This window comes from Lepus europaeus, chromosome 9, assembly GCF_033115175.1.
Source record: "Lepus europaeus isolate LE1 chromosome 9, mLepTim1.pri, whole genome shotgun sequence".
Classification (NCBI taxonomy): domain Eukaryota; kingdom Metazoa; phylum Chordata; class Mammalia; order Lagomorpha; family Leporidae; genus Lepus; species Lepus europaeus.
The window spans coordinates 48993959-49008917 of NC_084835.1; the positions used below are offsets into that span (position 1 = coordinate 48993959).

Consider the following 14959-nt stretch of genomic DNA (forward strand, 5'->3'; position numbering starts at 1 on the left):
AACTACCATGAATAATGAAAATCAATGGTATATGACAGGTGACATCCAACCAAGATACTAACATAACATGGGTCTGCAGTTGGTTATATACCTGAGGTTCGTGGCAGCAGCTATAATAGTGGCTGGGTAAGGATACTTCTATATCCCAGGCTTACAAGTCTCTAAGGTTAGCACAGGTAAGCGGGAACTCTGCTAAAGACCAAATTCACATCAACAGCCAAAACAGACATAAAACATTCATTCCAAAGGAGAGCCGGCAGCAAATCTGCAAATCAGGTAAACACTCGCAACATCCTATGCTGATAGAATAAAACTCAAAGAGAAGGGGATCAAACATTAAGAAACCAAAGGAATACGCTCCTTAAAGGACGGGGACAAAAGAAAAAGAACCAGTTAAAATGTCTAGATATGAAAGAAATAATCTCTGCAAATTCAAACGGCAGTTTAACAACAAACGTGGGAGAGTTAATTAACAAAGCACAGGCTATAACTGAGAAGCTAACTCTGAAAAGGACAAAAGGATGCAGCGTGGAAAACAGGGCAAGTTCAAAGAAAGAAGGAAAGACAGGTTAAAAGTAAGGAAAGGGACAATGAGAAAACTCAACATATATTTATTCAACAGAAAAACCAAGACGACTAGAACAGGCACATGGAAAAAGCAAAAGAAAAACTAAGTGCTCAAAAATATCCAGAGTTCCCATTAAGTACATATGTTAAGAACCACACACCAGAATCACATAAAAATGACAGTATTTTTCTCTTATAGAGTAAGAAACATGAACTAGGCACTGTTCCAGGAGCTTGGCATTAAGTAGTTCATTTAATCCTCAAACCTAATGAGAGAAATTCAGTTATTCTGGGTTTATAAAGCACCCAAGTTATACAGCAGTTCAGAATCTGTCCAAAAACACATGTCTGGTGAGTAGTGGAAGCTGGATACAAACTCAGAATGTCTGCATCCAATGTCTGTGCTTCTAACACTACACTTTATTAAAAGTAGCTTCTGATGAATAAGGGTAAATTAAATACCCTTTCAGATGAAAGAGGAAAACACGAAAAACAAAACAGTGCTGAGCACCAAAAGGAATTCAATGGAAGGATTTCTAAAAGATGCAATTCTCAAAGAAGGAAAATGACCCCAGGTACAAGAGGAAATGCTGACCAAAGAAGAGTAAACGTAAGAGTGAATCCAAACCCAAACCGATTTTGTGCAACATCAAGAAGGATCTATGGAAAAAGACCCACGCGTCTAATTTCTCTCTTCCCAGTGAAAAATCTCCCAAACTGGAACTTATTTGCTCTGAGAGATATTTTATGAAGGTATAAACCCACGAGATAGGACAATAAAAGAAAAGAGTGCACATTTGGACATAGGAAAACAAATGTGATGGTGCTAAAGGGTTTGGCGTAATGGAGAAAAATGACTTCTAAGCTCACAGCGAAGAAAGGCTCCCAGTGATCTATGTATGGGCAGGATCCTCAGTGGCACAGCACTGGAAGGAACGGAGGCAGTGATACACAAGCACAGAGTGTTAAACAGCACCTACCCATCCAGAGTCCCCGTCCCACCTGCACCGCCTTGTGGGTGCCACATTCCACACAAGAAGAGCAAGTTTTATTCTCAGTAGAAGGGGGAGCAGAGCAGGCCCGGACTCGAGGTGACCAGGTGCACTGTGTGAAGGACCTTGTAGGGCCTTGTGAGCACACGTGAGCTAAATGCAGATGCACACGGGACACCGTGGTTCACCCCCAGCTCTTCTTCGAGACAGCTGGTGGAGGCTTATGCCCTTAAAGAAGAAAACTGGAATCCGACCCTCTCCTAAAGGGAAGGGCTGACCATTAGCTGAGACCCATCAAAATGAGCCAGAGAACACTGAACCTCACGACGACACTCTGCTCATGCCCTTCATTAGCTTTTAGCTTCTCAGCCTGAAGTGTGAACCAACAACCAAATATTACCAAGTGTATGAAAAAAAAAAACAACCTCATTTGAAAGACAGAAGCAAACTAACTCAACACAGAAATAAATCCACTTTGAAAAAACCAGTGTTTGTATGGGGAAAGAAAGTGTAAGTGCAAAAACTATCATTCATGTCTTCATGTGGATATGAGATGACTACAACTACTGCAGAAGAGTAAGACATAAATCGTAAAACCATTAGTAGGCTACCAAGAGGCAGATAAAGGCCAAAGAGAAGGAAATGGAACAGAATGGAGCGGTGGGGCAGGGTTAACAGGATAGATCCAATCTGGGTGGTTGGAGATCAAGTACTGACAGATGTGAAATAGAAGACAGAAAAAAACAGAATCAGAAATTAGAAGACTCATGTTTTGAAAGTATACAGAAGCAGAGAGTACCTAGGATGGCCGCTCAAAGTTAACCCATCACAGATCAAGTCACAGTGAAACTCCACAAGACAAGGGACAGAGAGAAGACTTTAAAAGCGTCCCTAGAGAATAGCAGACCTTTCTATAGTGACACAGAGGATGGCATAAGACTTCTCCACAACCCTGCAAGCTGCTTACAGGAGAACCAGCTCCATCATGTTCTACAGGAACAAGACTCCTAAGCTAGTATGCACACAGGGTCAGCTCTCTCACTTACATGCACCAGAATCATAACGTTAGGGCACGTGATCCACCACAGTCACAGATGTCGTTCATCCCTTCTTAGGGTGCTTGAGGACTCGTGTTCTAAACAACGAACACTTTGTATAGGAAGATGTGGGATACAGGGAACAGGCGGTACCCATGGCAGAGATTTGGAGGGAATGCCATCGTGATGCTGAGTGGCGAAACCAGGAATGACATCGGCAAAGAATACCCGTCTACTCTGCGGCACTTTACAAACCCAGCCACGTAATTCCCACAGAAGCTTCACCTCAGAGCCTATCTGCTGCATCTGAGCGTCAGAAAACTGGACGAAACTTTAGATGACTTACATATAAGACCACAGATAATGAAGAAGTAAACAAATACATATAAATAAGAGTACTAACTCTGGAAAAAAGCTATGGTCATAAAAGTAAAAATAATCAGAACTAGAGTTTGCTATACAACTCACCTCGGAATACTGTTTACAGAGTAAGAATCTTCTAAACACTGAATATTGAACTAACAAATTATGTACCCATAGACATTTTCAATTATCAACCAGCTCCAGTCTCCTTCCCAGTCCACGGTGTCAGAGAGGGGCAGGCTAAAATGTCCCTTCTCTATGGGAGTTTGAATTGGGGCTGGGCTGGGACACAGCCTGACTTGTAACCATTAGGATTCTAGCCAGTCAAATATAGTCAGTGGAATATAATGTTCAATTGACTGCTTTAATTTTTTTTTTTTTAACAATTACAACTTTCAAAAGGCTGTTTTCCTTACACCTTATAATGATGCACCCTCACATGGCCAGGAGTAATGCTTCAAATCAAACAGGCAAGAAGTGCAATGTATGCAAATTATTCAGAAAACTGAAGTAAATATTAAAATAGTGAAAAAGTTGAAATAGTCTATTGTAGAGGAGAAGGAAAGAGGATATAGACAAAAGCCTGGTGTTTTCTTTAAGAATAAAAAAAATGTAGAAGTTCGTACTTGCTCATATTATTTTGGCTATGAAAGAAAAAAGCAGAAAATAAAAGCAACATGAGCAATAATGTCTAATCCATAGGGCTGCAAAGTTAAAAATATTGTACAACAATAATGGGATTCTGGAGGTGGCATATATAGTTTAGCATACTGTAAACTTGTTTTTGAATAATTTTTTTTTATTAAACATACATCCTAGAATTTCTAGGGCAATTTATGTAAGACAGAATGCATAACCTCCAATGTTTTATAAGGGGTAAAGAAATTCTTACCAATCCAAATGAAGGGAAGAAAGGAGAAAACTCAAATAAAAAAAAAATGAGTATGACTACAGCAATACTGATATAGTAACATCTAAACTACAAGGGAGAATGCTCTGTTAAAGACCATGATGTGTGTTTTGCCTAGAAGTTAAGGCACCATTTACCACATCTCATATAGGAATGTCTGGGTTCAAGTGCCAGCGGCTCTCTTGACTCCAGCTTCCTCTACTGTGCACCCTCAGAGGCAGCAGGTAATGGCTCAAGTACTTGGGTCCCTGCCGCCCACATGGGAGACTTGCACTGCGTTCCCTGCTGCTGGCTTCAGCATGACCCAGCCCTGGCCACTGCAGGCATTCTTCAGGCATTTAGGGAGTGAGGAGTTAACCAGAAGATGGGAGTTTCTTTCTCTTCCCCTCTCTCTCTCTCTCTCTCTCTCTCTCTCTGTCTCTCTGTCTCTCTGTCTTTATCTCTCCCCTCCTCCTCTTCCTCCCCTCCTCGTCCTCCTCTTCCTCCTCCCCCTCCTCCTCCTCCTGCTTCTGCCTCTAAAATAATTTTTAAAATAAGTAAATAAATGAACAACCAGTGTTGCAGGGTAGTTGGTAAAGCTACCACTTGTAATGCTGGCATCCCACATGGGCACCCATTTGTGTCCTGGCTGCTCTACTTCTGATCTAGCTTCCTGCTAATGGCCTGGGAAAAACCAGTGGAAGATAGCCCAAGCACTTGGGAACAACCATATGGGCAAAAGTAAAATGAGGGAAATAAGAGTTTCAAAATGAAGAAATAAAAATGAATCAAAAGACTCAAAAATGAAGAGTGATAACCAAGTTCTAAAAAATTGATTTAAAAAGAGTACCAGAAATATTTATAATGAAATAGGGAATGTATGTCCAGATAAATTAGAAATGAGAAAAGTAAGTTTTAAAATTTTATTTATTATATTCATTTTGTATTTGAAAGGCTGAGAGACAACTTATTGCCAACACATCAGGAAAAAAAATAAAATATATGGAATTCTAAGAATAAAATACAACTTATCACGGAAAGACAGTATGATGAATCCTATAACTGCTGATTACATTCAATCAATAATTAAAATATTTCCTCAAAGGAAACTCTTAGTGTAGGGTTAATCTTATGAGCATAAAATTAACAGACAACTGACCTTTGTAAAAAATAAGGATGAGAAAGGGAGAGGGAAGAGGAAGAAGGGTGGGAGTACAGGTGGGAGGGAGGTAGGGGGCAAGAAGCACCATGTTCCCAAATTTGTATTTATTAAATGCATGAAGTTTGTCATCCTTAAATAAAATTTAAAAATATGTAACAATTAAAAAAGTAAATAAATCTTTAAAAAAATAAGGAAACTCCAGGCTACTCAGATACCAAAGTCAGAAAAGGATAGTATGGGAAGCGAAAAATAAAATAGTCAAGGAGTCATATGAATATATGGAAACAAAACCCAATAAATTCACAAGCACAAATGCCTGTTGAGAAGGGTGAGGGAGAGAAGGGAGGTCATGGGGTAAGTTACCAGGAGGGTTAACTGTCTTAGGATATTTGCAGTCTTGTAAGAAGCGGTGCCTACACAGACATTCCTTATACTTTTCACCATACCATTTGTCCATCTAATGTAATTCATGGCTCAAAAGTGGTTAAAATAAAAACACTTTAATTGTGAATTAAGATTTAGGAATGAGATAGTTAAAACTAATTATTACCAAAGCAAGCAAATTTGGGTCATTGAACCTTCTGTGGTTGTAATTAGGCAACTGATAAAAACATCTCCAAATATATTAATAGGGCCCAGCGCTGTGGTACAGTGGGTTTATGCCCAGGCCTGAAGCGCCAGCATCCCATATGGGCTGCCGTTTGAGACCCGGCTGCACTACTTTCAATCCAGCTCTCTGCTGTGGCCTGAAAATGCAGTAGAACACATCCTCAGGCCCCTGCACCCGAGTGGGAGACCCAGAAGAAGTTCCTGGCTCTTGGCTTCGGATCGGCGCAGCTCTGGCCGTTGTGGCCAATTAGGGAGTGAACCATTGGATGGAAGACCTCTATCTCTCTACTTCTCTCTCTCTCTCTCTCTCTCTGCCTTCTCCTCTCTCTGTGTAACTCTGACTTTCAAATAAATAAATAAATCTTTCTTTAAATATTAATATACTAAGTAAGCACCAAAACTTACATGCAAATAATTTAATTGAAAATGGTGGAGGAAATGTTTACAGCTCAAGCATTGCATCATCTTGTGTATTTTTTTCCCTCCTTAGAGCCTGTGACTATCCCAGAAAGAATCTATTAAAAGGCACTGGAAATGTCTACAGAAGGCAGCATTCTTCGGTAAAGGGCCTTTTCACTTTCATTTTATTACAACATTATTTTCAAGCAACCTGGAAATTAAGATAAATTTCTTTACATTTTCACTAGTGTTAAAAGTGGTGGGTTGACCCTACTTTGATTTATACATTTATATATAAAATACAAAGTAGTACTTTCTCCATGGCTATTGGAAATGAAGTATTCTTAGGCATGCAAACAAAAACAGTCAAGAGAGGAGGCATAGCTATACTGAAAAATCAAAGAGAACATTTTCAATGACAATTCTTAGCCATCTTTGTGCCTGTAGGAAAGATAATGATTCCTTCGAACTGGAGTCATGAGCATCCTCTCAAAATAAGGGTCCTTATCCCGATCCTTTCTTTCAGTATTAAATTCCTTCAAAGTTACCAAGTGAAAGCCATGTTTAATAATTATTAAATATATTCTATTCTTGTTAATTCCTTTGGTTTCATCAAACAGAAATCAATATCTCAACATAAGAATTAAAAAAAAAAAAACATTTGGGGCAGGTGCTTGGTGCAGCAATTAAGATCCCACTTGGCCTGCCCATATCTCATATTTGGGTTCGAATCCCTGAGCCCCAGAACAAACTCTGATTCTGATTACAGCTTCCTGCTAATGTATACTCTGAGAGGCAACAGGTGATGGGTCAAATGCTCAGGTCCCTGCCACCCACTTGAGAAGCCCAGATTGAGTTCCTGGCTCCCAGCTGTCCCAGGCCTTTGGGAAATGAACCAGTATATGGCAAATCTGTCTTTCTGTATCTGAAAGGAAATCTCCATTAGTCTCTTTCAGTCTTTCTCTGTACCTATCTCTACCTATCAAATACATTTAAAAGATTTAAAAAAAAAATCTGTATCTTTCCAGTCCAACATGATATCAGGCTAAGAATGTTCAATGTTGCCTCTTGAAATTTCTAAATAAAACACTTGGGAAAATACCAAAAATAAATAAATAAATAAAACACCATAAAACCAAATTATCTTACTGTACACTAGCACTGCTAAGCAACCTAATGCTTAGTATAGGAAGAATCAAAACTTAAAAGGCAGATGAAGACAGACTGAGGTTTTAAAATCAAGGGAATAAATGGTGATTTTGAGTTTTTTTTAATGAGAAGTAAATCACAATAAAGATAGGAAAACATCATGGGCTCTAAGATCCCTTGCAACTATTCCTGGCTGTGCCAAGAACATGAAGTCCACTGGCACTTTATGGGCCCATTTCTGGTGTGAGACGCATTCACAGGGAGCAGCCTCCTGGGATAAAGTCATGTCTCCCTTGAAGACAAAAGACCAGGCTTCCTTACTGTTTAATCTAAAAGACACAGCACCTCCAGTCTTGACGCTCCTCAGCGTTGGCTGCAGCATCATTCTACTCACATCCATCTCCCTGTGGGACTTGGGCCCAAGGGGAATTGAATCAAACATGCTCACACTCTCGCTGCTGGCTGTTCTTAGAGTCATAAAGAGTGAAAGCCCACTGCTGACGCAACAGTGGTGTCCCACTCTGCTTATAAAGCACTGGCCAGGATCAAGGGGGCAGTCTAGAAGAGCTGCAAAATAAGTGTGGAAGCATTTTCCATACAACACTCTCCAGGAGGGGCTGGTTAAGGAAAATCATGTAATGTAATGACACTGCTGCCCATAGTACAGGGTAGGAAGAATCTGTTGTAGCAAAGGATCACTCCATGAAAGGAGTGACATTTTTGCTAAAAGACACCTGGAAACAGGGAATGAGTCTGGGAACTGCATCTCTTCCTATAGATCAGAGGAGACACTGATAGTTGCACAAAACAAAGCAAGAAGGGCCAGGGCAGTCTACCACCACCATCTGTTGACAAATGCCAAGTTTGGGCACAATTCATTTTGGAACCTATTGAAAATGTGTCAGGATAAAAATGGAAACACCAAATGAAAGTAGTGGAGGGAAGCCTGCCTCTGAGATGGAAAATAACATTTCAGAAAACTGACTGTATCTTCAAAAGATTCATAGTAACAAACAGGATGAGATGAAGGGAATTTCAGGAAATACCATACAAAAACACATGAAATCCAATAAATAGTCAGTGTCTTTTTAAAATATTAATACATAACATAGAGCTTAAAGAGAAATTCCCCTGAATTATACATGATATTGTCTACATGTTATGAGAGACTATTTTAAATTATAAGCAAAGTAAATTACAATGTATCTAAACTTAGCAATTTGCTGGAAATATGTAAGATTTAAAGCAGAAAGGAAAAGGGGAAAAACCTCCAATATACAACCAAGTGAATCCCAAAATATAGGGGTGGTGAAGAACTCCCAGGAAACAGAATTTAGTTTCGTCACAGACTTAAGTTTAGCAGCACTAACATTAGAAGACAACATAGCAAAGCACTCAGAGTTCTCCGCAGACAGTTTCGAGACTCGAAATGTATACTAACCAGAAGCATTTGCATACTTGAACCAATATAATGACATTCTATAAATGCAACCACACAAAACATGTTGCACTTTTATAATGCAACATATCACATGCTAAAAATGTTTTAAAATAGTAGAGCAATGCGTTATTTTTACCTGAGGGTTCTTTAGAAGGAGGACCTGATATTTTAGTATTCTACTATCTGTGAGCCAGTGAAAGCCCTTTTGCTCTAATAGAGAATTTATTTGATGTGAGGTATAAAGGGCGATATCTTGCCCCAGTGTAATTCTAGATACCTCCTCTGTAAGCAAGGCAGCTGCTGCCATTGTCTTTAGGCAGTGAGGCCATCCTTGTGCAACCATGTCTAAGGTTTTAGAAAAGTAGCCCACTGGTTGCTTAACAGGTCCCAGATCCTGAGTTAACCCTCCAAAGGAGACTCCCTGCCTCCCAGTGACATACAGCTGGGAGGGTTTCTCTGGCTTGGCAGTCCTAGCACAGGGGCTTTAGCCATAGCATCCTTTAGCTGAGCAAAGGCTGTGGTTTGCTCTTTCCCCCAAAGGAGGGGGCTCTCCTTTGGCTGCCTGTCAAGAGCCTGGTTTAGGAACTGTGCTATTTCCCTGTATCTAGGAACCTGTAACCTGATAGAGAAAAACTGGGACTGCCTGAAGTTTGCAGAAGTAGGAATTTGCTGCATGGCCCATATCCTCTCTGGGGCTGGTTTTCTCTCCCCAGGGGAGAGGATAAGGGTTAAATAATTAACACTCTAATGTACTAGCTATGCTTTGTTTTCCTCCAGATACCTAGTAGCTAGTTTTGCTAGGAAGTTAAGCCAATGTACAAGGAGTCTCAGGCTGGGAAAGGAGACAGACTAACAAATCATTTACATTTAATCATCTACATTATGGATTATTGTGCACCCCCCTCAAGAGATAGGCCTTTAAGCCCTCAGTGAGGACCTGTCCAAATAGGTGCAGGACTACCTGAGTTAGCTGTTGCTAAAAGCCCTGTTTTTAGGAACTTTCAAGAGAAGTTTTTCTATTTACATCCAAAAAGCCCTTTGTTCCAAGAGGAGCAGAGGTGGAGAAGCAAGACCCATTTCCTTAAAAACCCCCAGCCTCAACTGGACTGTGTGCTCAGCTCTCTGCATCTTTGCTGAGCCACCCGCCTGGCCTGGTCAGGTGTAATCTCTCCACTCAACATGTAACCTCCCTCCTTCCTCCTCCCCAGTCTCTCAGGCTCTGTCTGGAGAGGTGCCCATCCGTCCTTACAGATGTTCCTTCCCTAATAAACCTTGCTATTTTACCTCCCACTAAAAAAAAAAAAAATTTTTTTGACAGTCAGAGTGGATAGTGAGAGAGAGAGACAGAGAGAAAGGTCTTCCTTTTGCCGTTGGTTCACCCTCCAATGGCCGCCGCGGCTGGCGCGCTGCGTCCGGCGCACTGCGCTGATCCGATGGCAGGAGCCAGGTGCTTCTCCTGGTCTCCCATGGGGTGCAGGGCCCAAGCACTTGGGCCATCCTCCACTGCACTCCCGGGCCACAGAGAGCTGGCCTGGAAGAGGGGCAACCGGGACCGGATCGGTGCCCCGACCAGGACTAGAACCCAGTGTGCCGGCGCCGCAAGGCGGAGGATTAGCCTAGTGAGCCACGGCGCCGGCTTAAAAAAAAAAATGTTTTAAAATAAACTGAGAAATTAACAACAACAAAAAGAACAGGAAGAGGTCGGTACCTGATGTGAAAGCCAGGTAAAATACAGATACACCATGGTTTTAGCAACATTTTGGTCAAAAAGTATATTCACATACTCAACTGTCCATGAGGATAAAAATTACATATATTTTTATATATGTGTCTGTGTATACATATATTTACTGTATATCAACATATATGCATTAATACATAATTTGTGTATATATATAATATGCATATTAAAATGCCACCATAACAACTTAAATGAATAAGTTTGGAAATAATACCAAAAACTGCAAGGTATTCACAAGGGGAAAAAAGGAACTAATTCACTGCTTAAACTAGATGGACTCGCCAGTGCCGTGGCTCACTAGGCTAATCCTCTGCCTGCCGCGCCGGCACCCTGGATTCTAGTCCTGTTTGGGGCGCCGGGTTCTGTCCCAGTTGCTCCTCTTCCAGGCCAGCTCTCTCCTGTGGCCTGGGAAGGCAGTGGAGGATGGCACAAGTGCTTGGGCCCTGAACCCGCATGGGAGACCAGGAGGAAGCACCTGGATCCTGGCTTTGGATCAGTGCAGTGCACCGGCCGTAGCGGCCACTTGGGGGATGAACCAACGGAAAAGGAAAACCTTTCTCTCTGTCTCTCTCTCACTGTCTAACTCTACCTGTCAAAAAAAAAAAAAAAAAAAGATGGACTCTGAAAAAATAATTTCAAATTCTACTTGAGAAATATACAAAAAGTGCTTTAGTAAAACTAAGGGAATTAATTGTGTCATGTATACATACAGCTTCCAAAATACCCAAAGAAAGCACAAGTAAAAAAAATACTATGCATACAGGGTGAAAAGAGAGAAAACAGAAAAAGATCAAGTAAATAGGAAAGCAGAACATGAAGAAAACAAAGGCAGGAGCAAAGCCAACTGCTTCCCTTGGAAAAATAAAAAAATAAATAAGCTTTGCATTAATGACACACCACTAATTTAATAAGAGTTTATGAAGAGAGGCTGGCGCTGTGGCACATTGGGTTAACACCCTGGCCTGAAGCTCCAGCATCCCATACAGGCGCCGGTTCTAGTCCTGGCTGCTCCACTTCTGATCCAGCTTTCTGCTATGGCCTGGGAAAGCAGTAGAAGATGGCCCACATCCTTGGGCCCCTGCACCCACGTGGGAGACTCAGAAAAAGCTTCTGGCTCCTGGCTCTTAGCTTTGGATCTGCCCAGCTCCGGCCGTTGCGGCCAATTGGGAAGTGACCAGCGGATGGAAGACTTCAATCTCTCTCTCTCTCTCTCTCTCTCTGCCTCTCCTCTCTCCGTGTAACTCTTTCAAATAAATAAATAAATCTTTAAAAAAAAGAGTTTTTGAGGGAGCAGAGACAGAATCCTACCACATCACAAGAACATACACACTGCAAATACTAAAATAGTGAGGTATCAAGAGCTAAGAAGAATCTTAGAACCAAGGACCCAAAGCATGCTTACACACAAAATGTACAACAAAAACAAAGGGACAGAGGTTAACAGAAAGAAACTAAAGCAGAAAATAGGCAAAGGTGAAAACTAAATTGGGCTCTGGTTCCAATCCCAAATGCCCTGGAGGAAGAATGTGATTCTTTCTGGGCATGTGTTCACCCAGGTCCAATTACCCAGACAAACATGGCTCCTGGGCCCAGGCCTCAGCAGAGGCTGCGCTGAAGGTCATCTGTTAGGTACAACACCCCAAGGAGGTCAAAACTCTCTCGCCACGTGTGTTACCTTCCTCTCCTCACTGTGTTTGTTTTTCAATACGTTCATGTTTGTCAGATGTAATTCTCTAATTTAAATGTTCTTTAAGAGCAAAGACCATGTCTGACAATTCTTTCACATTCTTTTCAGTTCTAGCTCAGTGCAAAGCACAGAATTGCATACTTAATAAAAATACCCTTAACTGGTTCTTTGTCAGTAAATGGAAACCTTACATAACAGTAAAATAGCACACACACACACACACGCATGGATGTACTTTTAAATTTCTGGTTTGTTCATTATACACAGGTCCAAAAAATCATATTGAATTGTTTTCTAAACATATGTATCGAATTAATAAAATCCATATATTTTTCTGAAATAAAAAAATGACAAAACAAGTGATATATTTAAAATGTTGATTTTGCTACAGGTATGAACATAAACTTACAGGCAAACTGGAGTTTAGCTTCTCTGCTGACAATTGTTCCAAGTGAGTTTGTTGCAAAGCACTGGTAGTTTCCTGTATCCCAGTTTCTGTTGGGGTTAATAACTACAAGATTTCCTCCATTCAGCTTATAACGATGTTCCATACTCATATCAATATCACTTCCGTTCAGCTGCCATCTGTAAAACAAATGTCAAAGTTTTTCCCATTCTGAGTATGTGTAAATTTAAAGAATACACGAGAAGGGTCCAGCTGGGCTCAGCAATTAAGATACTGCTTGGTACCTTGTACCCCACATCAGAGCGCCTGGATTTGAGTCCTGGCTCCACTTCCAATTCCAGCTTCCTGCTAATGGGCACCCAGGGAGGTCATGGCTCAAGTATTTGGGTCCCTGCCACCCACATGGGAGTCCTACATGGACTTCCCAGTGCCTGGCCCAGCCTCAGCTGTTGCAGGCTTTTGGGGAGCAGATTAGTGGATGAGGCTCACTCTCTTCCTCTCTGCCTTATAAATAAACTTTTAAAGTACAATTGTTTAAAAAACAAGATAAATAAGACAACATAATCTCTTATAAATTAAAGTATATATATATGTATATATATATATTATTCAAACAGTTCCATAAATAGAAGATAAAATGTGCCCACATATTCATCCAAAAAATGTTAAAGCACAGAAGAAAGTACAACAGAGGAGCATCTAGAAGTTCAAGATTTTTAAAGACTTTCTGAAGAGGCGCAAATAACTTTGTTTGTTCACCAAGGGAAAAATTAGGCGAGGTCTACACAGCCAAAGATGAAGGCGAAAGTTGAGGTAATTATCTCAGATACTTTAGGCCAATCTCACGCTGACGATGAAGAGGGAAAGAGTGCATTTCTGTGATTTATCCAGACTGACTGGGCACATTTAATAAATTAATTGTTTCAGTGCTCAACTATCCATTTCAATTTGTCTGGGTACATATCTGTCCCTGAGGCACTCTGCACTTTCCAGAGCAATCACAGTGCTATTTACAAAATGGTACACTGTGGTGCAGGGCTCTAACCACCACCTAGGGGGTCTGAAAAAGTCAGGGCAGTAACCCTAGAGCCATATTTAACCATGGGAAGCCAGAAGAAAAAAAGAACAAAGAAGCTGGCTTTTCAAGTTAAAAAACAAAAGTTTTTAAACAGTCAGTACGCTTGACACATCAAAGTAGACTTACTCTTTTTTATTTTAAAGGCGAGATTTCAGTTAAGTTTTATTACTTTGAAAGGAAGAAAAAGAGAGAGAGAGAGAGAGAGAGAGAGAGGGAGACAACACACAGAGAGAGAAGAGTGAACTCCAATCCACTGCTACACTCCCACCAATGAGGACAGCTGGGGATGCGAATGGTCAAAGCCAGATGCAACTACTGAGGCATCACATGCTACCTCCCAGGGCGCAAGCCAGAAGAAACTGGAATCAGAGCAGAGCTGGGACTCAAACGCAGTCATTCCAATAGGTGGCATGGGCATCACAAGAGGTAGTTTAACCATTGTGTCCTATACCCACTTCTAGATTTAAAACTCACTCCAATCCTGCAATCTCAAGAACACATCACTGCATAAATGAAAGTACTCACCTCCTAAACAACCAAATACTCAAAACAAAATCACTCTTACATGAGTTCTGTGCATTTATAATGTGGTAACAATGATCATCTCAATTGCTCATGATAAGGATTTTGAGAAAACTAACATACTGTCCACTTTACAGATGAAGACTTTGATAAACCAGTTGTGTGAGTTGTAAACTGTCACCAACTATTAACTGGTGGACCAGAAGTACACCCATTTGAATTTTAACTCAGAGTTCTCCATTAATGCCATGGGCCATCTAAAAATTCTTATGAATATATAAAATATGTAGCCTGCACATATTATATAATGTGAAAGCATATAAAAAGATAAAAACATCATCTTAAATGCAAGTGCATGAAGTTAAATGGAACATTATACAACTGTAAAAATGGATGCACTCAACAGAAATCTCTTAAAAATGGTAAATAAAAGACAAATTTAAAAATTAGTTTGGTGCCATTTCATGAAGTTTTAAAATACAGAAAGTAATTTTAAATATGTAGTGAATGTATTTTGAAACATATGGATAAGTTTCTATGGAGAGAGGGTGGATGTGTTTATGGAGAACAAACTGGAAAATGTATCATTTTTGGTTTGATTTCTTAAACTAAGAAGAGGCTATCTGAATATTCATTATTACACTTAATTGTATGTCTATAATATTTTCTATATCTGAGATACTGCATAATAAAATCTTAATGATTGGGGTATACTGTATAGGAAATAGGTAAGCTCATAAGTTTAGTCCCTACTGCTCAAAGTGGTACTTCTTTGGTCCTTTTGAAAATCAAGCATCTTTCATCTTTCTTCTTTTACTCACATATAAGTTTCCCAAGTCTAAAACAACATTTCTAATGAGAGAGGGAAATACAATTCAAAGGAAAACATGAGGCCCTCTTGTCTTCTGAACTTAGAA

The 14959-nt window shown here is 40.3% G+C and overlaps 1 protein-coding gene across 2 annotated transcripts in view; it reads right to left on the reverse strand.

The window, feature by feature from the left end:
* Window positions 1–14959, reverse strand: part of CNTN3 (contactin 3) — a 416756-nt gene that overhangs the window by 240256 nt on the left and 161541 nt on the right. For both annotated transcript variants that reach the window (XM_062200206.1, XM_062200207.1), the window contains exon 4: window positions 12446–12621. In XM_062200206.1, the coding sequence (XP_062056190.1) occupies window positions 12446–12621 (176 nt within the window). The remainder of the gene's footprint in view (window positions 1–12445; window positions 12622–14959) is intronic.